This window comes from Ruditapes philippinarum, unplaced genomic scaffold (genome assembly GCF_026571515.1).
Source record: "Ruditapes philippinarum isolate M1 unplaced genomic scaffold, ASM2657151v2 ctg204_1_1_1_1, whole genome shotgun sequence".
NCBI lineage: Eukaryota > Metazoa > Mollusca > Bivalvia > Venerida > Veneridae > Ruditapes > Ruditapes philippinarum.
Genome location: NW_026854772.1, coordinates 620,039 through 641,874, shown reverse-complemented (window position 1 = coordinate 641,874; position 21,836 = coordinate 620,039). Strand labels below are relative to the sequence as shown.

General features: G+C 31.8%; 2 protein-coding genes across 2 annotated transcripts; one reads left to right on the top strand and one right to left on the bottom strand.

The window, feature by feature from the left end:
• Nucleotides 1–179: 179 nt before the first annotated feature.
• LOC132741024 (SPRY domain-containing protein 7-like) lies at nt 180–6,804 on the bottom strand. The gene is made up of 5 exons (XM_060729102.1): nt 6,583–6,804; nt 4,138–4,254; nt 3,280–3,440; nt 1,366–1,468; nt 180–622 (listed from the first exon to the last, which is right to left on the bottom strand). The coding sequence occupies exons 1-5, from the start codon at nt 6,686–6,688 to the stop codon at nt 525–527; spliced, it is 585 nt and encodes a 194-aa protein (XP_060585085.1). The 5' UTR covers nt 6,689–6,804; the 3' UTR covers nt 180–524.
• A 15-nt stretch (nt 6,805–6,819) lies between these two features.
• Nucleotides 6,820–17,386, top strand: LOC132741030 (serine/threonine-protein kinase Nek1-like). Its single transcript, XM_060729109.1, has 8 exons — nt 6,820–6,942; nt 9,209–9,320; nt 10,286–10,433; nt 11,221–11,346; nt 12,114–12,267; nt 14,556–14,693; nt 16,057–16,669; nt 17,219–17,386. Exons 2-8 carry the CDS (start codon nt 9,210–9,212, stop codon nt 17,384–17,386), a joined length of 1,458 nt encoding a protein of 485 aa, XP_060585092.1. The 5' UTR covers nt 6,820–6,942; nt 9,209.
• The last annotated feature ends 4,450 nt before the right edge of the window (nt 17,387–21,836 follow it).

Sequence of the window (21,836 nt, the reverse complement as noted above, 5' to 3'; positions counted from 1 at the left end):
TGATAACTTGCTTTTATGATAATTTATATATATGTATATATAATAATTAACATGTATGATAACTTACATTATGATAAATTTATATATATGATAAGTTATATATAATGAAATTTCCATGTATTATAATTTCACATATATGACATAAATTATGATAAATTCACATACATGTACATGCTTATTCATTTTTGTGATCATTAACATATATGACAACTGGCATGATGATAATTCACATTTTAGAAAATTAACATATACATGTATACTGATTTACCTATATGTTAATTTATACATGCATCTGATAAATTACCTTTATGATAATTCTTATATGATAATATACCTCCATGTATATGATAATTCATATATATTAAAAATTTCATGTATACATAACATATACATATATCATAAATTCCAGAAAAACATATTTTCCATATATATAAAATTTACATAAAGCATTGATTTACATATACGATAATTTACATATATGATAATTTATTGGTATACAAGTACTAAAATTCATAGACTATATGCTACAACAGAGACTGCTCGATCATAATACTATCATAACCATCTGGTGGATCATGGTAGAAATTTGTAAACTGTACATCAAGTGTGGCTCCTTCATCAACTGTAAAAAGAACAAACATAATAAAAATTATGACTTTTCCTGTTTTGTTTACATCTATTTAGTCTTTTTTAAGCCTGGGTTAAAGTCACAATAGCTCTTTCTTAAAAGTAATAGGGCAATGTTCGAGTTTTACCAGCAGGGGTAAAATGTCTGATGAACCTTCGCCCATTATTCAAAACGCAAGGCCAAGCACCAGATAAGAACCATTAACTTTCCAGATGTCAGCTTGTTGCATATCATATGATCCTCCAATGAACACATTGTAGCAAAAAATGTATAAATTTATTTTTTTACACGTTTTTCATGATCAATAATTGATCAATCACCATTATAGTAACCAATCTTTTGAAATAATATTATATTACTAATTCAACTCAAATTGACAACGAAAAAATGAGCACAATGTCGTGCCTTTAGAGATAATGAAAAATGCAAAATTTTCCAAGCAACCCTTGCACAGACTGAGGCAGCATTAAATATTTAACATGCACATGTGTAATGTTATTTTCCATGGCCAATCATAATATTTATATTATGGCCATTTATAAGTGAGTGTATGCTATATAATCCTTACCTAGTGGATCAGATAATATAAACCACAACTTAGATTTATATTGGTCATATAACCTGTCAAAAGAAATTATTACTAATAATGATCCAAAAAGTACCAGAAAAGGTCTTAATGTACATGTACATGTAAATGGCGAAATAATTGCAAACATGATGACGATGTCATAACTTACCATAGAACACAGGGTATACAGTTCCTTTAATACCTAACATAGGTATATTTACAGGCTTATCATTGAGCCGGAAGTTCAATTCTACATGATCATATGTCAACCCCTGAAATAAACACATAAAAAAATACAAAAGTTGAAAACTTATAAGATATGGTATTCATGAAAACAAACAAAATCACAAACATGATTGTCCGTAAAAAATATGACATATTAAGTACTCGAGGAGAACTTTTGATGGTGATTTTACAACTTTGATAACAAGAGATGTATGTAGGACAGCATGCTCAACTATTATCAGTGCTTGACAGTAAAATAGGATCTTGGATAATAAATCTGTCTAAATCCATGTAAGAGTTATGGTCATATAGTGACCTCATATTATGCTCTAAAATAAGTGTGTGAAGTTTCAGCCTATTCCTTTCCAAAATATTGGAGAAACTAACTTGCACGCAAAACTTAACAAAAGTGTCAAGGCAGTGGCAACACTGACACCAAATTACCTGGGTGAGTACAATAGCTTTCCCTATTCTTTAAATAGTTGAGCTAAAAACAAGCTTCTCCTCAGTTATATGAGTATTATTATATGGGTATCATCTGTCATGAATTAAATTAAATTTAAAATAGTAATGAAATGTAACTAATAACAATATACAGTAAAAAGACATGTATGTTTGTACATGTAGAAGAACTAGAACTGCCACTGTCTTGGCGTGAATACCCCCGCATACCACTTTGTCAGAATCAACAGTGGCCATTAATAGCCCTGCCAAAGCTGAGGTTAGTAAGCCAGTGTATTGCTAAGTTTTACATGCTTCAAATGTCAAAATGTCAAAATCAATACACTAAGGACCTTAAGCATTTGAGCAGAAAAACTTATTGTAGTTAAAAGCCCCTGTGACCTTGACCTTTGACAGTCACCTAAAAATCATTAGGGGTCATCTACTAGTCATAAACAACCTCAATACCAAATATGAAGACTGGTGACCAAAGCATTCTTAAGCAATTGAGCCAACAAGCTTTTTTAGGGCAAGTTCCCTGTCACCTTTGACCCAGTGACCCCAAACTCAATAGGGGGTCATAGAATAATCATAAACAACCTCAATACCAAATATGAAGACTGGGTTAAAAGATTCTTAAGTTAATGGGCAGACAAGCTTTTTTTAGTGAAGACCTGAGTGACCTTGACCTTTGACCTCAAAATCAATAGGGGTAATCTAATAATCATGACTAACCATTATGCCATTTATGAAGACAGTGGGTCAAAGAAATATTAAGCTATTGAGTGGACAGGCTTTTTTAGTCAAGGCCTGTCTGACCTTGCTTGACCTTTGACCCAGTTACCTCAAAATCAATACAGGTCATCTACTCATCATGACTAACCTCCATAGAAAATATGAAGGCTGTGGGTCAAAGGAATCTTAAGTTATATGGTGTTCAGGCTTTTTTAGTCACGGCCCCTGTGACCTTGACCTTTGACCCAGTGACCTCAAAATCAATAGGGGTCATCTACTCATCATGACTAATCTCCATGCCATATTTGAAGACTGTGGGTCAAAGGAATCTTAAGTTATTGGGCGGACAAGCTTTTTTCAGTCAAGGTCCCTGTGACCTTGACCTTTGACCCAGTGACCTCAAAATCAACAGGGGTCGTCTACTCATCATGACTAACCTCCATGCCAAATATGAAGTCTGTGGGTCAACTAAAGTTATTGGGCGGACAAGGAAAAACTGACGGACGACCGGATGGCCAAACTCCCAGTATACCCCCCTCACAACTTTGTTGTGCAGGGGTATAAAAATATTTTGTTGTGACTTTTGTAATTGTATATTATGCTTTTGCTACATATGGGTTATTCTGAATATATATACTTGTTCAATCTTATATTTAAGGGGAAAAGAGAAATAAAATATTACTAAAACATCTCCCTCTTGTGGTAGGTTTGGTAATTTTTCTTTTTCTTCATTCTTGTGAAATAATCTTCCATCATGTCTCAATACCCAGGATTCCTCAGTGTCACCAAGGGGTACTTTATTTACACTACACTTTCTAGTTGCTAAACCCACTCCCCATACACCTAAAAACAGAACAAAATATGTAAACAATGTAAGAAGTAACAAATATATGAACTTTACTTCTTATCAGTATCAAAAACATGTGTGAATAAGGGTTTAAATACCAGTTCAATGTTACTATTTTGAACTTTTTGATGATAAATTTGTAATACATGTATAACAGTTACATGTAGATATAAAAACCCAACTACATGTACACTTTTGAAACATAGTGAAACAAAGAATTGAAAATATTTAAAAATCCACACTTCTTAATTGGTTTAAACATATTTATTTAAGCTTGATTGCGAAACAAGTTCTTGCAACTTATATCAATCACTTTCGAGTCAGCTTTCTGGAACCAACCACTACTGGTGTCATATGAAGAAACATGGTCGTGACCCGAGTGAGGATTCGAACCCATGATCTCTGGGTTGAGAGGTAGACACCTAAACCACTAGGACACCACTCCCCTTAAAACTTCTTTATTACACTAGTCTAGTCTTTGTTCATTCTAAACATATAAATCTTCTTTAGTAATCTTAACTTTAATTGATTGGCATCATGACATTTTGCCACATTCAGAAATTACTGGATAAAAATCACCGTAACTGTACTTCATTCACAAAAAACTTAAACACTCATTTATCATACTTATAGAGATACAGATCATATGGCAGTAGGAAAAAGAAACACAATGAATCACAATATTGTTCTTACCTGAAGACTGTACTTTTACTTCAAAGTAGGCTTTATCTTGGTTTATAGGTGCATTAGAGAAGGCAGCCCCTGTACCACATATTCTACGTCCATTCTTGACAATCACTACTTCAGAGCCTAAAATACAGAATTATGTATTTGTTTAAGCTAAGATAATAACATTAACAGAATTCAAAATGTACAAGAAAGCTAAGACAAAGAGATCCCCAACAACAAACCACCAGAATACAAATGGAAGTGGCGAGCCGTCAATGTACGGGTCTGTACTGCTAGTCTAAAAATCCAGCAATACATCGTTACATGAGTTACATGCAGCTTAAGCTATAGATACACACTGTATAATTATGCTTGTCCTACATGCTGTCATAAAGTACCGGCATGCGAGTCATTCCCGTATAAAAAATCATTATTTAGTTACATAAAAACTATGTTTTAATACGCTCCGCTCACTCACCACATCAATATTTGGCTTGTCAAACAAGTCTTGGACATAGTCTTCATAATTATATGAATTATAATAACATTTAGTGATTAATATGGGGTTCAAAAATGACCAATTGTTTTACAGGGAGAGAAGTTACAAGTTCCTGTACTTAAAATATAACCAATAATAATTCTTATAATGTTGTAATATCAGTCCTATTTTTCAAATATAATCGTTGGAGAAACCATTTTTCCAGAAGAAGGTAAATATATCATTCAGGATTCATACAGAGTGGACTAAACTCTGGTTCTGATTCTGAATTACCCAATATCGTTTTCCCAACGCATTAACACGCAATTAAGTGCTTGTATGCATGATATTTTACTCGATCATTTATTTAACATATTGCCCACTTATCTGTGAAGAGGTGGTATATTATTGAACACCTTTTTACATCCTCATATATATAATATAATTATGTAAATATTTTTGAGCATGCTCACTGTGCCCAAACATTTACAAGTTCATGTTTTAACAACACACAGGTGAAAGTGATTTTAACCCTTATCATGCCAAGTAAACTACCACTGCTAACTACTGCAGTGCCGAATTAATTTATGTGAACAGCAGCTGGGTTAAGGTTAATTGGCGTTAGGTGATTTAAACCTCTCATTCTACCTTATTATTATTATTTGATATTTAAAACTATATATTTTTTGAAAGAAGATTAAAATGTTTACGTAATAATATAAAAATTATTTTATTTCATTGAGTTTTAGTTTATAAATTGCTTACAAATATCATAAGAAATATAAAAATGTACCGAAATTATTAAGCAAATTATGTAATAAATCCCCAATATATTCCTGCTCATTTTCTGACTGATCAAAGTAATTATCAGTGTCACTAGACTTAGAACTAGTATTATACATATTTTCATCATCAAACAATTGTTCTAAGACATCTTGCACATGCATTTGTCTATTTTGCCCTTCTGCCATTTCTCTGAACTTTTTACAAATGAATAAAACTGAAAACATTTGCACCATTCTAGATAATTTATGTTTAACTTGACCCAAGATTACCGAAACAATTAAGATATTTTCTCCTGCATTCACTGGTAATTATTTCTTATCAGTATGACATTGCTGATTAGTGTATTCCCCGTTGTGTATTGGATTACTAACAAATCCGTGATATCTCGATGTTGGCTGCTGTGGTAAGGACATGAAATCCGGGATATCTCGGTGTTGGCATGATAAGGGTTAAATGAAAACTTTTTGTTCTAATTGTCAATTTTGTCTCATTCACATGTCTGCGTGATTTGATATCAATTTTTAAAAGAATGCAAGTAAAACTCAAGCGTTTAACAAAAAATACAGGACCAGCTGGCATGCCAGTAGTTCAAAATAATTAGACGTAAACTTGTTAAGAAAAGAAAATGTGAAGTCTCTGAATGAGGGACTAGCCGTATTGGTACATACTGCCAGCTACTTCAAATACAAAATACAGCAAGTCAGTGAGCCACCAACTATGAACATCTGATGTCACAGTATATCTTTCATAAAACTGCCATTATTACATTACATTAATATGAAATTAGGCAAAGCCTATGAATGGGGAAGTTGTTAAAAATTCCTTTCATTCTTTCCGTTTTAAAAGTGTCATTCGGTATTATATGCACCGCTTCCGTTTTCACTCGGAACACTCGACGATTATCATTTATCCGAAAAGATGAGATTTGTTCCGTTATCGGAATACCCCGCCTATTATCATTGCGTTACATTGTAAATGGCGGCGCCCGACTAGAACTGACACTGAAAATTTCATTGATAGGTATAGAATTCTATATATTTTTTAATTGTTTTTTATTTCATTTTCTTTTAAATATACACGTGAAGTCTATAGCCGGGCAAGCCAAAGCTTCGCGGGCCCGGTCTTTGACTTCCCCGTACAAGTCAATGCATAGTCATACATGTCATCATAAGTCATGTGTTTTTATAAAAAAAAAGCACACTTACCCATGTTTGTTGTGTCCAACTGGACTGAAGGAATTTCTTGTAAACGAATGTGACCTGGATTCGTGTCTCCAAAGCATCTTCTTATGCAGCAAAATACATCAGCCATCGTGTTTAAATCGGCAAAATTTTCACTAAAAAATTATAAATATCCATTCAATTCCCCGGTCCATAGACGCTCATTAACTTTTCAGTTGCATTTCATTGAGCGTCTGGAGTTTCCAGACTGTGAAATAAACCGGAAGTTGTCATACCTTGGTACTCTTCAATTGTGAGATTTGGCGCTAGAATTTGACATTTCATTAGAAGATTTATCAATTTGAAGCTGTGTTGATGGCAGAGTAAAAACAAAACTAAAGGCCAGTAAGTTTTCAAAACATTAGAACATTAAAGCTACGGATGTTATTATTTCATTTATTTCTTAATAAACAATATTGGTTTTATTTTTAAGACGGCTTAATTCTGGAACATACGATACGTACATCCCAGCTTAATTACAGACGTGTTTAACAATTGGGCTAATAACATAAAATAATCATATTTCTTGAAAAATAATAAAGATATTTCTTTTGATCTTCGTTTGTTTATTGAGCATAATATATGACTTAAACAAAAAGAAAAATATAAGGTTGCTGTCACTTTTGTATTATTACCAGTTTTTCATTTTGAAGTCCTTAAAATAATGTTACAGATATATGCAATGTATAAAACAAATAAGGTTAAATAACTTCTTTGTTCTAAATTTCATTGCCCCAACATTTGTCAGCCTACCATACATTTCATTCAGTTTTCAGAGAAAACTTCGTAGTATAAAAATAATAATCCTAATGTTAAGTGTCTAAGAATTGTCAATTTGAAGTATACAATGTAAATGCCAGAAACAGAAATATTAAATCCGAATATAATATATATAGACTGGCGCAATAATCTTGAGCAAAAAGAAGTTGTTGGGATCATTTCTTTTAAGAATTTTGCATTACAACATAATTTCATTAACTTCAAATATTTTGTGCCTGGAAAATGGATAATAATTCTAAGGGAAAAAAGGCAACCTAAATCATTTTATTTTGATTTGTATCACATATAATGCTTAATAAACAAAAAAGTTAGAAAGAAACAAACATATGATTTTTTTGTTCTAGTGATAAGCCCAATCCAGTCAGTTTTAACTTTTTAAAGAAAATAATAAGGCAAACTTAGTGTACTAGCTGTAACCAGCTTATGTGAGGACCTCTCTCTCTCTTGGAATTGCCCCATAGGAGACAAGGGCACAGTTACTAAAAAACAGAAAATCATTTTTGGGTCAATAATTAGAGTTTGGAATGAGGTATTTCAATAAGTGATTAAATACAAAGGCAATCCTCATGTATAAACCTATAAATGAACCATCCTTTCCTGTTTATATGAAAAATAAATTCCTAATATTATAGTAAATGACAAACATGACTTCAACGTACTTAAGCCAAAAACAGAATTTTTTAGAAAATCAATTAATTACATGTTCGAAATTCTGATACCCTGAGGAAATTTCAAGCCTCCTATATCCAATGGCATTTTTCTAACTAATTGTTTGTACATATTGTTTCCAAAAACAATAATTTAGTGTATAATATAAAAAGTGTAATAAAAACTGTTATTAGAATAATTCTTCAACATTGATCCACTTTGTTTGTACTTTCCATGCTGAAGTTATGAAAATGTCACTTCTCTATGTAAGAAGAAAAAAAATGTTTACTTATTTATTGTATTGATATGATGTTTATAATGTACATATTTATGTTGTCTAAATGTTGATTGTGATTATATTTTATGTTGTTTTGTATATACTGAGGCCCGCATGGAAGATTGGGAAACTGAATGTGTTAGCCTCATTAGATTAAGTTGTTACTTACTTACTCACTCACTCACTCACTCACTCACTCACTCACTGACTTACTTACTTACTTACTTTACTTTACTTTACCTTACCTTACCTTACCTTACCTTACCTTACCTTACCTTACCTTACCTACTTACCTACTTACCTACTTACTTACTTACTAATACACAGCAGAGTAGGGCCGTAAATTGATAATTGACCTGCAAAATGAATAAAGTTAGATGTGTGATATTACATGTGGTAGCTCTCTGCAGGTGATGCAGTTTAGCTGCTTGCAATATAAAGTTTAATATGTTAACTTCAGCTCTTCTTACTGGGCAGTTTCATCTGAGAGTCAGATAATTGTCTGAAACATATTTTACTTGATTGTGACTTTTGACAATTTAATTAAGTGTATTGGCTAGACTTTGTAGTATTAATTCAATCTGATTGTTTATGATATTTACATTGATAATTTCATAATCATTTGTATGTAATCAAACAGCAGGTAGCCCAAAGAAAATTTATTATATATTTGTTGTATATTTGCTTGAAACATGTTACAAAACCAATCTGAAATAATGTGTAGAGGAGCACCTGAGATCTTACTCAACAAGTCCAGTATAGCTGAAAGGTTCACCTATGATTCAATATGACTTACAAAACTTTAGGCAAAAAACTAACAGAAGGCATCAAAAAGTTCTTATTTGATATATTGTAGCATGGGTGACTTTGATATATTGTAGCATGTGTGACTTTGATATATTGTAGAATGGGTGACAAGTATAATCCTCTGTTTGAACTGGGAGCCGGTTCATTTGGGAAAGCCTGGGTTGTAAAAGACACCAAGACACAGAAGAAGTATGTTTCAAAAGTTATTCAGGTAATTTCATTTATATATGAACAAGACTACTCCAAGTTTAAAGTGAATATCTTTCATACTTTTTCAGAAAAAACACGTGAACAAAAAAGTTATTAACTAAAAGATTCAATGTCAAAATAGGAGCATAACTGAGAAAAAAAAAATAAAAGTTACCTTCCCTTTTAAGAAATGCACTCCAATTTAAAAATGTCAAAATTATACCAAGTTTGAAGTGATTAATATTGACAGATTCTGAAAAATTGACCATAGGAGAAGAAAAAAGATTGAAGTAAAAAGGGGCATAACTTTGCGGAAAAAAATGAATTTTAGGATTATCTGCGCTTCTGAAATGTCATATTTTGATAGCGAACATGTATATCAGATTTGATGTGAAAAGCTGTGGTGTGCTTTTATTGTTTCCAAAAGTTTATAATTGGCCAAATATCTGAAACACCTTTTTCTGTTGTTACTTTTTGTGTTACATTGATCTATTTAATATTATTTACATTTTTCTACCTGTTTGAAAAATAAGCATTATTTTCTTACTTAGGGGAACTAGCATTTCTAGAGAAATCCTTCATTGTTATTGTGTAATTTGACATTTTACTCACACCAGAGTAGAAAAACTTTGGTGTCCTTGAAAAGATAGGTTGAATCTTCTCAAAATATCTTATTTTTCATTGATGTGTTAAAATTGCGTGATTATTAAATTAATCAATACATAATAAATCTGCACTGCATAAACTTTGACGAAAAAAATAAAAGCAAATAAACACACTTCATTTCATTTTCAGTTTTTATCTAAATTAACTTCGCTTCCCATTCATGCCAGTCATTTTGTCTGTTAACTTACACATTTTGCTGTGTTAAGCCTTAATTAAACAGGCCTCGTGACTTAATTAAACACAATAATGGTAAATATTTAATGAGATAGCGTCTCTGTTCTATGAATATATGAGTATATATTTTGATGTATTTACATACAGATCAAAGGTTTGTCGAGCGAGGCCCTCGATCGTTGTGTGACGGAGGTTGCAGTTCTTAGTGCATGTTGTCATGAGAATATCGTACGGTATTTGGAAGCTTTCGTCAGTAACGGGGCTCTGCATATCGTCATGGAGTACGCATCGGGAGGTAATGTGATAGTCAGTGTCTGTGTTAAAGTTCAAAGATACTGACAAGTGTGAAAAAAAATGAACAGTGGTGCATACTGAAGCATGATAGATACGTGAAACAAACTATTTCTTTTCTGTTTGTGGAAATATTCTTTTATGAATAAGACTGGCCTAATGCTGTAGATATTGTCCTTAAAAGCATATGGCATTGATTCCGTATATGAAAAAAAAATATAAATTTATATTAATCATCAATGTATCTAGTTTTGCAAACAATTATATTCTATGAAAAATTGAGCATGAACTTTTCGCATCAATAATAGAGCATTACCTATTCATAACATGAATAATAGGCATGAAATATTGACATGAATAATAAAGCATAAACTATTCACAAGAATAATAGGGCAAGAATTATTGAAATGAATAATAGAGCATAACTATTCATGAAATATAAGCATGAATAGTAGGGCATAAATATAAACATGAATAATAGAACATTATCCATTCACAAGAATAATAAGGCATGAATTATAAAAATGAATAATAGAGCATAAACTATTAATGAAATATTATATTGAATAATAGAACACAAACTTAGATCACATGAATAGTAAGTCATAAAATATTGACATGAAAGATAGAGCATTCACTATTGATATCATGAATAATCAAGCGTAAAATATTCACATGATTTGTATTATCAAATTTTTCTGTATTCAATCCTTTCATATCAAAACTATCAATATGTTTCACTTTATTTTTAATCATGATATAAGAAAGTATATGTATGTTTTTTTATGTAGGAGATTTGCAGCAGAAGATTGAGAAACAGAACGGTGTATTGTTTACTAGTGACAAGATACTAGAGTGGTTTCTACAAGTCATCCTGGCTTTAGAGTATATCCATAGCAAAAATATACTGCATAGAGGTAAATAATTGATGTTACAGGGCATTAATATCCTTCTGAAGTAAATCTAAATTCAAAATATACTGCATAGGGGTAAATAATACAGGGCATTATTACAGGGTTTTTTTTTAATTTTTCCACTTTTGTGGAAAAGTGGCTCAGGCCCATGGAGTACATGGTAAGAGTACCGCACGAGTACATCCATGGTAAGCCTATAGTCTAATTATACATCCATGGTAAGACTTCATATTGAAGAGTTCATCTATGGTTAGACTGTAATGCAACAGTACATCCATGATAAGATTATAGAGAGCGTCCATGGTAAGACTATTCCACAACGAGTACATCCATGGTAAGACTATATGGCAAGAGTACATCCATGGTAAGGCTATACCCTAAGAAAACATCCATGGTATTTAGACGTAACATCCATGGTAAGACTATATATTGCAAGAGCACATCTTTAAATTGTAAAGTTATACCACAAGAGTACATCCATGGTAAGACTATACTACACCTTAGAAGTAAAACGGGTAAACTATAAGAGAACAAGCAGTATTAGTAAAATTTATAAAGGACAAATATCAAAAGTAAACTTAAGCCGCATAACAAAAATGAAATGCTTACAAAAAAGTAGTAGTAGACACGTTGCTAAGAAAGATTGATTTTCTTAGAGGTAAAACATCAAAGGATAAATACTCTAATGAAAATTTTACATTTAAAAATGTATTGTTCTAGACTTAAAAGAAAAAAGTACAATAATAAATCCTGAAAATGTCTTTTTTAAGATTTGAAGCCACAGAATATTTTCCTGACAGACATTGGTGTAGTGAAGCTCGGTGATTTTGGTATAGCTCGGGTTCTCAACAGTTGTGATGATCTAGCTTCAACTAGGATAGGAACACCTTTCTACATCAGTCCTGAAATCTGTGAGAGAAAACCGTATCCTTATACTCTGTTTTTATTTCCATCGTGGTAAATGTTTATGCTTTCGCGTAAGCTTAAAATGGAATATTATTTGTTAAATAGTGATGGGGAAGTAGTTTCAGGTATCCTTCTCTACCTGTACCCTCTTTACTCTTTTATTATTTTCTTTATAAGTTATACATGTATATATTGATTTATTTTTTTTCTTTACAAGTTGTACAGTCAAACTTGCCATAGCGACTCACTGATTTAAACGATTTCCTGTCGTATACGACCTTATTTTAGACTGCCCAACGTAAATCACTATATAAAGTCACTGAATTAAACGACTCCCTGTCTGACGCGTCCAACGGCCTTAAATTTAGCGTCCCGTTACATTTCTATGACCGAATTAAACGACTTTTTCATTTTCACAAGAATAATGTTTCTCACACTTTATTATTAGTGATGGGGAGTAGTTTCAGGTCTCCTTTTTCTACCTGTACCCTCTTTAGTCTTTTATTATTTTCTTTACAAGTTATACATGTATATATTGATTTTTTTTTTTTTTTTTTTTTTTTTACAAGTTGTACATTGTATATAGAAAAAATCGGAACGCCACAGCTGGGACTCGAACCACGGGTCTCTAGATTGCCAGTCTAGAATGCTAACCACAACACCACAGCCGTTGCCTTTTCTTCATGCTGATTGACCTTATATATCTAAATTATTTTTAACTTTATTGTGACATCATCACTTTTATTACCATGATGGCGTGCTATTTATAGATACTTTAACCGCAGTTGGCTGCCTCAGTCACATTCACAATTTTTACTTATTGACAAACAAATTTAATATTAATTTTTATGAGGCCACTACGGCCCAAGAATGAATATATTATACAATAGATAAAGATATATTTCAGTACTGGGTAAAAGAAATTCCTACCTTTAAATCTCTTTTTTGGGGTGACTAACTTTCAACTTACTTGTCCAAAAAGAAGAATATGGATGATTTCAATTTAAAAAAAAAATCAGAAAAATTAATTTAAGCTAAGAATATTGACAGAGAAGATAAATTAAGAAGCTTAAAACTGAAATACTGTATGTGTATGATATTTTATTTTGAAATTCTGTTCAGACAAGTCTATTTGTAGTTGACTAAGTGCTGTAATGTCAAACATTGCATTTATGAAAAAATTACGTTGCTTTTATGAAATAATTACGTATCATTAAAATACCATATCTGAGATGCTATGTTAATGGATTTCTGCTTTGATGATTCCCTATAGGTAGGATGGGAATATAGTGTGACATACTATAATTACTGAGCATTTATATATAAGAGAGAAACTGAGGCCTTGTTATTGCTGTCAAGTTTTAAATTTGATGTATAATAATTGAAAAATCAATCTTGCATCCTTCAACTCAAACATTATATAGGCCACCATTTTATCTGTTTATTTTAAAGACATTGTCAAAAGTTTTGTTTTTTAGCTTGATTTTTCAAAGAATAGAGGGGCTATCCTACTTACACTGGCTTAAAGGATCAGGAACAAATTTAAAAGCTCAAGTATTTTCATGAACTAAAATTTGACATTAAATAGCATGTTTATGAAATTTTAGAATATATTCATTGTTATTTACAAGATATGGCACTTTAAAGTTGATCCAAATATTAATGTTGATCCTTAAATTGATCTTTGTTTTGATCTGATTGATTTGTATTTGTTTTGTTACTCATCAGTTTTATTCCAAAATAGATTTATTTCTTTGCAAATCAGTAATTTTTTACATTTTGTTTATGTACCATTTTATTCTAGCAATCATTTTTAGTTTTATAAAGAAAAGAAAATAAAATCTAGATCATTTGATCCTGAATTTTTCTCAGTGAACACAAGGCCGTCATTGAACATGGGGCCAGAGGTTGTTGTCTGCTTCAACCTGTCACCTGTTAAAAGTAGTCTATCTGCAATAGAATACCTCACTTCTCATACTAATTTAAGATCATTGTATGAGGTCACTATCCAAGGCCCATATTTCGAGCATGGATTTTGACAGACTTCTGGCCCTTTGTCAAATTAGATAAATCTATGGTCAGTTTTCAAGATTCATTACTGTGTCATGTATTTTTTAGAATGAAAACTTTTTGTTAATTTCTTCATTATCCAGGCTATTGTTTTACTGTCAAGCACTGAGAAATGTCGAGTATGATGTCCTGCTGACAGCTATTATTTCTATTTACTAGTATAACATAATTTTTTCCTGATCAGAGTCCAGATATAATCTACTAGTATAACATAATTTTTCCTGAGCTGTGTCTAGATATAACAGTTGTAGTGACATGTGGGCAGCTGGATGTCTCCTGTACCAGATGTCCATGCTGCGTGTACCATTTCATGCCACAAATTTTGATGACCTCTGCAAGAATATCATCAAGGCTCAATATGACCCAATTCCAAGGTTATTAAAGTACAACACTAGGTTACTCAGTGGATATGATACTGCTTTTATAATATTGTCTGCAGCCCCAATTTCTTCGAGTCTGTAACTTTATTCCTAGCCGTGATTTATACTGAGGATATTTAATGAGTGTGGATTTAATACTACATTTATTGAACGAGTTGAATAAAATCATATTATGCGAGGATAATATTGTTTTATTCAACTAGTTCAATTAATGTAGTATTGAATCTACTCAAATATAATATTCTATTTATCACATATCCGAAATAAAAATGATTCACAGTTAAAAAGAGTCATTTTTCATTGACGCGGCTATAGTGTAATGCTAACATTAGCTACGCAAATGACGTCACGTAAAAGTGTTAATACACTAGTGTAATATTGCTTTAAATTTATTAAATGGCTTAATTACACCCCTGCGCTGCTGTTTATGTGATAAATATTGTTATTTGTATCTTTTAACTTAAAATCTGTTACTCTTTCTTTATCATTGCATAATTTAGGTATTTACTTTTATCTTTGAGAAGTTAACCATTCAAAACATTTTTTAACTCTATTTTATTTTTTCTTCATTCTTTGAAGATTGTTCACTTGAACTTCACACATTTCTTGAGATCATAGTTGGAGGTCACCATCCAAGGCTGAGAACTCTTGACACAGAATTTGACTGAATTATAGCCCTTTGTCACTTGTAATCTCAGAAAATTATTTGATAAAGTTTTGTATGCAAGATTAAGTTCACACTTAAAATTACACACATGTACTTAAAATCGTAACTAAGTGGTCTCAAAAACTCATAACTCTGTCAAAGCTTTTGAATGAAATCTTCCCAGTTGTGAACACTAATACATTATCAAGACACTTGTTTAACTATCGAGCACTGAGAATAGTCAAGAATACTGACCTACAGTAACAGGCAGCAATAGTTTTCCTTAAAGGAACTCCACTGAGGTTCATAAGCCAAAAATATAAAATTTCATTTTTTTACATATATCTGCTGGGGCACTTAAAACAGAAATACATGTATATGTATAAGAAAATCAAGAAATATGCTCAGAAATAAATTGAAAATCATATTTTTATGTTATTCTTTTTACTAAAAAACATTGAAACCCTTTTTAACTATGGGTCATGTTTTCACATTAAGAATAATTATTCTGGAAAAATGAAGTGAGCATATATAATCTGAAATTTTGCACCCAAGTTACTGGTCGAGAACTTCATTAAATGGAGCATTAATCTCAACTTAATTATTTACGTCATAAAACCTGCAGTGGAGCCCCTTTAATTATGATGTAATTTTACCAAGATAGTTAAGCATAAAGTTTCCCTTCTGAAAGCTCTTCTTTTATTATTTCAGCCAATTTCAAGGAATTATAAAAGATTTGATTTCAAAGTTGTTGGTCTCTACCCCAGAACATAGACTCTCAGCTTCACAGCTGCTTCGGTTAGAGTCCTTGCGAGATATTGTGTTATATTTGAAATCCAGAAACAGACGTAAAGGTCAGAGTTCAAGGATAAGGTCAAATAGCTTAGTCACTGAAAGGTCAAGGTTAAATTTGTGTTCAAAATCTAGGTCATCTAGTGTGAACAGATTGAATAGGGAATCAGTTGGAAATGGTGAAGTGATGTTTGGTAAACAACATCAAGATAAATACAAAGGCTCAGATGATGTTAATATCAGAAATAAGAATGTACCAACAGATAAAAACAGAATTTGTAAATCAAATGTTGAAGGCGGGTCTGAACAGCATTATAGCAGAGGTGATGAAAATTGTTTTAGAATAGACAGAGACAGAATAACTGAAAAACATGATGGTGAAGCAAATATAAATGGTGCAGAAAAACTTGCCTATGTCAATCCCAGTATAAGTAGAAGAAACATTAGAAGTGTCAGTGATGATGCAGTTGGAACTAAAGCAGTTGAAAAGTCTAACAACAAAGTAGAGGATGAAAAGGAACTCAATCTAACCGTAAGCCTATATACTGTCACAGATTTTACTCATTTGTCTGTTATAGAGGTTGACTGGCACATCTATGCCATCTGATCATGGTCTACACTGTTTGCTATTCAGTCAGTGCATATTATTAAATGTGCCAATGGTTTTGTCCAATTTAAAAAATGAACAAGTTGAAGTATTTTGTATCTGGTCTATGAAAATAAATAAAAGAGTCTGTAAGTGGGAATTTTTTTTAGATAATTGATAATTTTAGTATTTTTATATATTATTTTATATGTCATAAGATATATCAGGGTAAGATTTTTATAAAAAATTTGAAAGGAAAAAAATTTCATGCGTTGGCTGACTGGTATGAGAACCAGAAACATTTTTATTTTTTGCCTGAAGAGATTTGTTTTGTTTTGTTTTTTGTTGATTCGACAGGTGAACACAATTTTAATGTCATTTCTTGAATTAATATAAATATTAATAACCAATTGTTATTAAATTTTGTAAGATTTTTTTTTTCAGTCTTATCTTACATCTTTGTATTAATTTTACTTCTATGAATTTCCATTGTAGAAAAAACCAATCAATACAAAAACTTACGCCATAAAGGACTCTGTTGTAAAAAGACTGTCACAGGCATCACCAATACTGGCACAGACTGTGAGAAAACAGAGGTTTTCCCTGTCAATTAGTGAAGCAGATTCCTCATTGAAAATGGTAGGTAATAAAAACGCAAATTAGCTGTATCAATCACATATCACGCAGACAATTTATTAGCAAATTTAATAACAAAAGTGAAAATGAGGACACTATAAACATGTACGGAATTTAACATTTTTCTGTAATTAACCTGATCTGTAACTAACTTGAACGTAATATCAGCAGCTTTAATGATCTAGAATTTAATTAGTTTTTTAGCTCACCTGTCACAAAGTGACAGGGTGAGCTTTTGTGATCGCTTTTCGTCCGTCGTCCCTAAACTTTTACTTTAAATGACATCTCCTCATAAACCACTAGGCCAATTTCATCCAAACTTCACAGGAATGTTCCTTTGGTGGTCACCTTTAAAAATTGTTCAAAGAATTTAATTCCATGCAGAACTCTGGTTGCCATGGCAACTGAAAGAAAAAACTTTAAATATCTTCTTTTAAAAAACCGTAAGAGCTAGAGCTAAGATATTTAGCATGAAACATGTTCTAATGAGTGTCTACCAAGTTTGTTCAAATAAAAGCCCTGGGGTCAAAATTGGCCCCGCCCCAGGGGGTCATTGATTTTCCCTATATGCATATAGTAAAAACTTTAAAAATCTTCTTTTAAAGAACTCAAAGAGCTAGAGCTAAGATATTTAGCATCAAACATGTTCTAATAGGTGTCTACCAAGTTTGTTCAAATAAAAGCCCTGGGGTCAAAATTGGCCCCGCCCTGGGGGTCATTGATTTTCCTTATATGTGTATAGCAAAAACTTAAAAAATCTTCTTTGAAAAAACCCAAATAGCTAGAGTTTAGATATTAAGCATGAAACATCTTCTTGTGAGTATCTACAAAGTTTGTTCAAATAAAAGCCCTGGGGGTCAAAATTGGCCCTGCCCCAGGGTGTCATTGATTTTCCCTATATGCATATAGTAAAAACTTAAAAAATCTTCTTTTAAAGAACTCAAAGAGCTAGAGCTAAGATATTTAGCATCAAACATGTTCTAATAGGTGTCTACCAAGTTTGTTCAAATAAAAGCCCTGGAGTCAAAATTTGCCCTGCCCCGGGGGTCATTGATTTTCCTTATATGTGTATAGCAAAAACTTAAAAAAATCTTCTTTTAAAAAGCCCAATGAGCTAGAGCTTAGATGTTTAGCATGAAACATCTTCTTATGGGTTGGGGGGGGAGGGGGGCTATATATAGGTGAGCGACCTCAGGGCCATCATGGCCCTCTTGTTTTTTGTTCTTTTTCGTTCTTTTTTTTTAATAAGGTCACTGAACCTGATATCTTTTCAAACGAGGGCATTGAACGTGGCATCATGCATGTTTAATACCAGTTTTCTTTAATTAACATCACAAAGTTACATTTTGCTTATGGGTATATAATTTATGTATAACCTGCTTTAGTAATGTGACATATTGTATTATATATCTGTATTCCGTTTGATGTGGGTCCTGATGAATGGCCCTGGGTACTTTGTACTTGTCTTTAAGTATCTGGTTTTGTGTATTTTTGCTATAAATCTCATGGTATGTGTTTTTCCAAAGTTAGATTACTTAAAGTAACTACACTGAGGTTCAAAGGCCACAAAATTGAATACCTTAACATAGATCAACTGGAGCACTTAATATAGCACAGACATCAATATCATTGAAAATTGTTAAAAAAAATATTATAGTCATGTCATATCAAAACACCTCAGTTGAGTCCATTTAAGATTTGTTGAACGAGTCAACAACTCTTCTTGAGGAAAGAAACATCTAGTTAATTTTGATTGGTTTTTTTGTAAGGTTTTGATAATATAAAAAGAAAAGTTATTATTTTGTTTTTTTGCAGGATCATGGAAAAGAATATAGCCCTAGAAATACAGACCATTTAGACGATGAAGTGTTTGATTTTCATGATGTTAAGCACAAACATAGAATCAATTCTCAGACATACACAGTAAAAGAAAAAGGTAAGTCCATGAACGTATATAGTTAAACCCTTTACCTGCTGATTATTAAGTTGACTTTCCCACTTTCCATTTTCAGAATTATAAATTTGAGGATACAGTCAAACCTGTGTTAATGACCACCTCTGAATAAAGATTACCCTGTAAATAAAGGCTAATTTATTGAAAACCCTTAATTGGTGAAAGGAAATGAAGTAGCCTCCATATAAGGACCACTCATCTATAAAGACCATGTTTTGTCTCTCCCTTGGATAGCCTTTATTTACAGGTTTGAGAAATGAAAATTTACATTGGGATGATGTTATTCCCATATTTTAAATTTAACATATTTACTTTAAAGAATGCATATTTAAATTACAACTACAAGGACCAACTTCTATTATGATAATAATAGGAAAATAATATAAATGTAAGTCAATATGTTGTGGCCACAAATAACACACAAAATTATTTATCCTTTATGGCCAGAATGTAGGAATGATTCCAACAACAACAATGATATGGAGCGTAAACAATGTAGATGGGAAACTGAAGAACAAGAACTCCAAAATGACAATATCAACACAACCATGATTCAAGCCCTATCTGTGTTCAAATTCAACAAACAGTTTACCAAGAAAATCCTTTATGATGAAATGAAGCTGAAAATCGGAGATATACAATGTGATCAGTTGATAAGTCAAGTTAGACAACTCATATTAGAAGATGGACAGAGTTACCAATCTTTAACTGTTAAATTAACTGATGAAGAACAGAGCTTGATTCCATTAGTCTGTATGTATTTGACAACTTGAGAAATTTGGTGATATATTTGTGAGATTATTTAATTTTGATACCTATTATTTACATCCAATTGTTACATTTGAATTTAACATTGTGACTTCAGTATAATTCCATATTGGATGCTGTAATATTCTATTTATACATCCTGTATTGGATGATTGTGCTTTTATCATGTGACTGTCCATTAAAAATCCATCATTCAATATATATTTATCCAATTTTTGGATAATTGCATGTGCTTTATCTGTGCAACATCAATGAAAAAGCTCTTAACAACAGAAGTATTTGAATCATATCTGTATGGCCTCTGATTGATATTTGTTATCAGACAATAGATCTATTACAAGATCCTATTGAGTCATAATTTAGCTGTCCTCAATAATAGTTTGGATATAAAGTAAATAAGTAACATTGTTCTGAACAGTACAAGATATATTTGGACTCATAAACAGCTTAAGCAGTCATATAAGATTTGCCTGGCGTCTTATGCAATATGATTTCTCTGGCTCTGAGCTTGTCCTCACACCTTCATATTCCTGTATTGAACAGTTCATTGTTGAATACTCTATATATTTATGTAATTATCAGTAATTTTCCAACTGATACTGAACCATTGCAAATATGATCATTAACTGTTAATATAATGAGATGAGTTTGTTTTTATAACACGAACCTGTGAAATTTCTAAAATTGTCTTGCCTAGATTCCAATTATTTGGGACTGTCCATTGTCAAATATAGGGATATCAAAATGTTAAAGTGAGTTAGCCAACCATAAAGAGCCTGGTTAGACAGCACATAAGTTCAGGCTGGCCTAGCTTTATACTGGTGAGAAAGGCTTAGCCATTCTGGTTTCAGCCCGGTAAGGGTTAGTTGAATTGGCCTTGTCAACAGTGTTACCTGATTGCTTGACAGAAAACATTAAACTTGCCATGCTAAGTAGATGTATATTAAATGAACTAATCTATCATTCAATGTGGACAAAACCATTCCGTCCTTTTAAGGGGAAATAAATCAAAATACGTTCTGACTAAATAGCGAACAATGCAGACTATGATAAGACACAACAAGTGGATATATTTATTTCTGCCAGCAGGTTACGTTTTAATATATTGTGTTTAAAAGACCCTTGACACATAAATATAAAACAAAGTTTCCATTAGAATAGGGTCTTTCAAATAGAATTTTGAAAGACCTTGATTGGAAGTATCAAAAGTTGGAAGTTAAGAAGTATTTTGAAAATAGGCTGAATAATAGTAATAAAACATTTTGTTGTATAACTGTTTTGTTTATATGAGCATATTTGGTACATATATGTATTGAGTGTTACAAATTAAATGCTGAGCATATCATATATATATTGTACAGTATAAAATACTCCCTATTAAACATTCATATTGACAATGAAAGTAAACTGTGAATATATAAAGAAATAATCACAAATTAAAATAAAAACGTAGACATTCCTGTGGCAAAGTGTTAATCTATCTTTTTACAATTTTTAGAATAAGTGTTTTTGTTGTAATCGTTGATTAAATCCTGATTCCGCAATATACAATGTCTCGACTTTTTATGTTCCATATGTATTTAGATGTCATTACCCTTATTATTGATCATTATATTGTTTAGTTTTTGAAATCTTTGCCCATCTAATCTATTGATTTATTTTGACAGACAATGATTTCCCTTGATACCAGCTTGTCACCTGTTTGTTTATTTTGCTTCTTGTTATAGATCAATAATGCACGAAGTTATGATAGGA

Bases quoted from the DNA above. Each gene is read 5' to 3' on its own strand.
- LOC132741024 (XM_060729102.1), bottom strand. From the start codon at position 6,688: ATGGCTGATGTATTTTGCTGCATAAGAAGATGCTTTGGAGACACGAAT. The intron at 4,255-6,582 runs GTAAGTGTGCTT...TCTGTATTTTAG, and splicing joins GTTGGACACAACAAACATGG to GCTCTGAAGTAGTGATTGTC. The intron at 1,469-3,279 runs GTAATATTTTAT...TGTTTATTTCAG, and splicing joins CACAAGAGGGAGATGTTTTA to GGGTTGACATATGATCATGT.
- LOC132741030 (XM_060729109.1), top strand. From the start codon at position 9,210: ATGGGTGACAAGTATAATCCTCTGTTTGAACTGGGAGCCGGTTCATTT. The intron at 9,321-10,285 runs GTAATTTCATTT...ATTTACATACAG, and splicing joins ATGTTTCAAAAGTTATTCAG to ATCAAAGGTTTGTCGAGCGA. The intron at 10,434-11,220 runs GTAATGTGATAG...TTTTTTATGTAG, and splicing joins CATGGAGTACGCATCGGGAG to GAGATTTGCAGCAGAAGATT.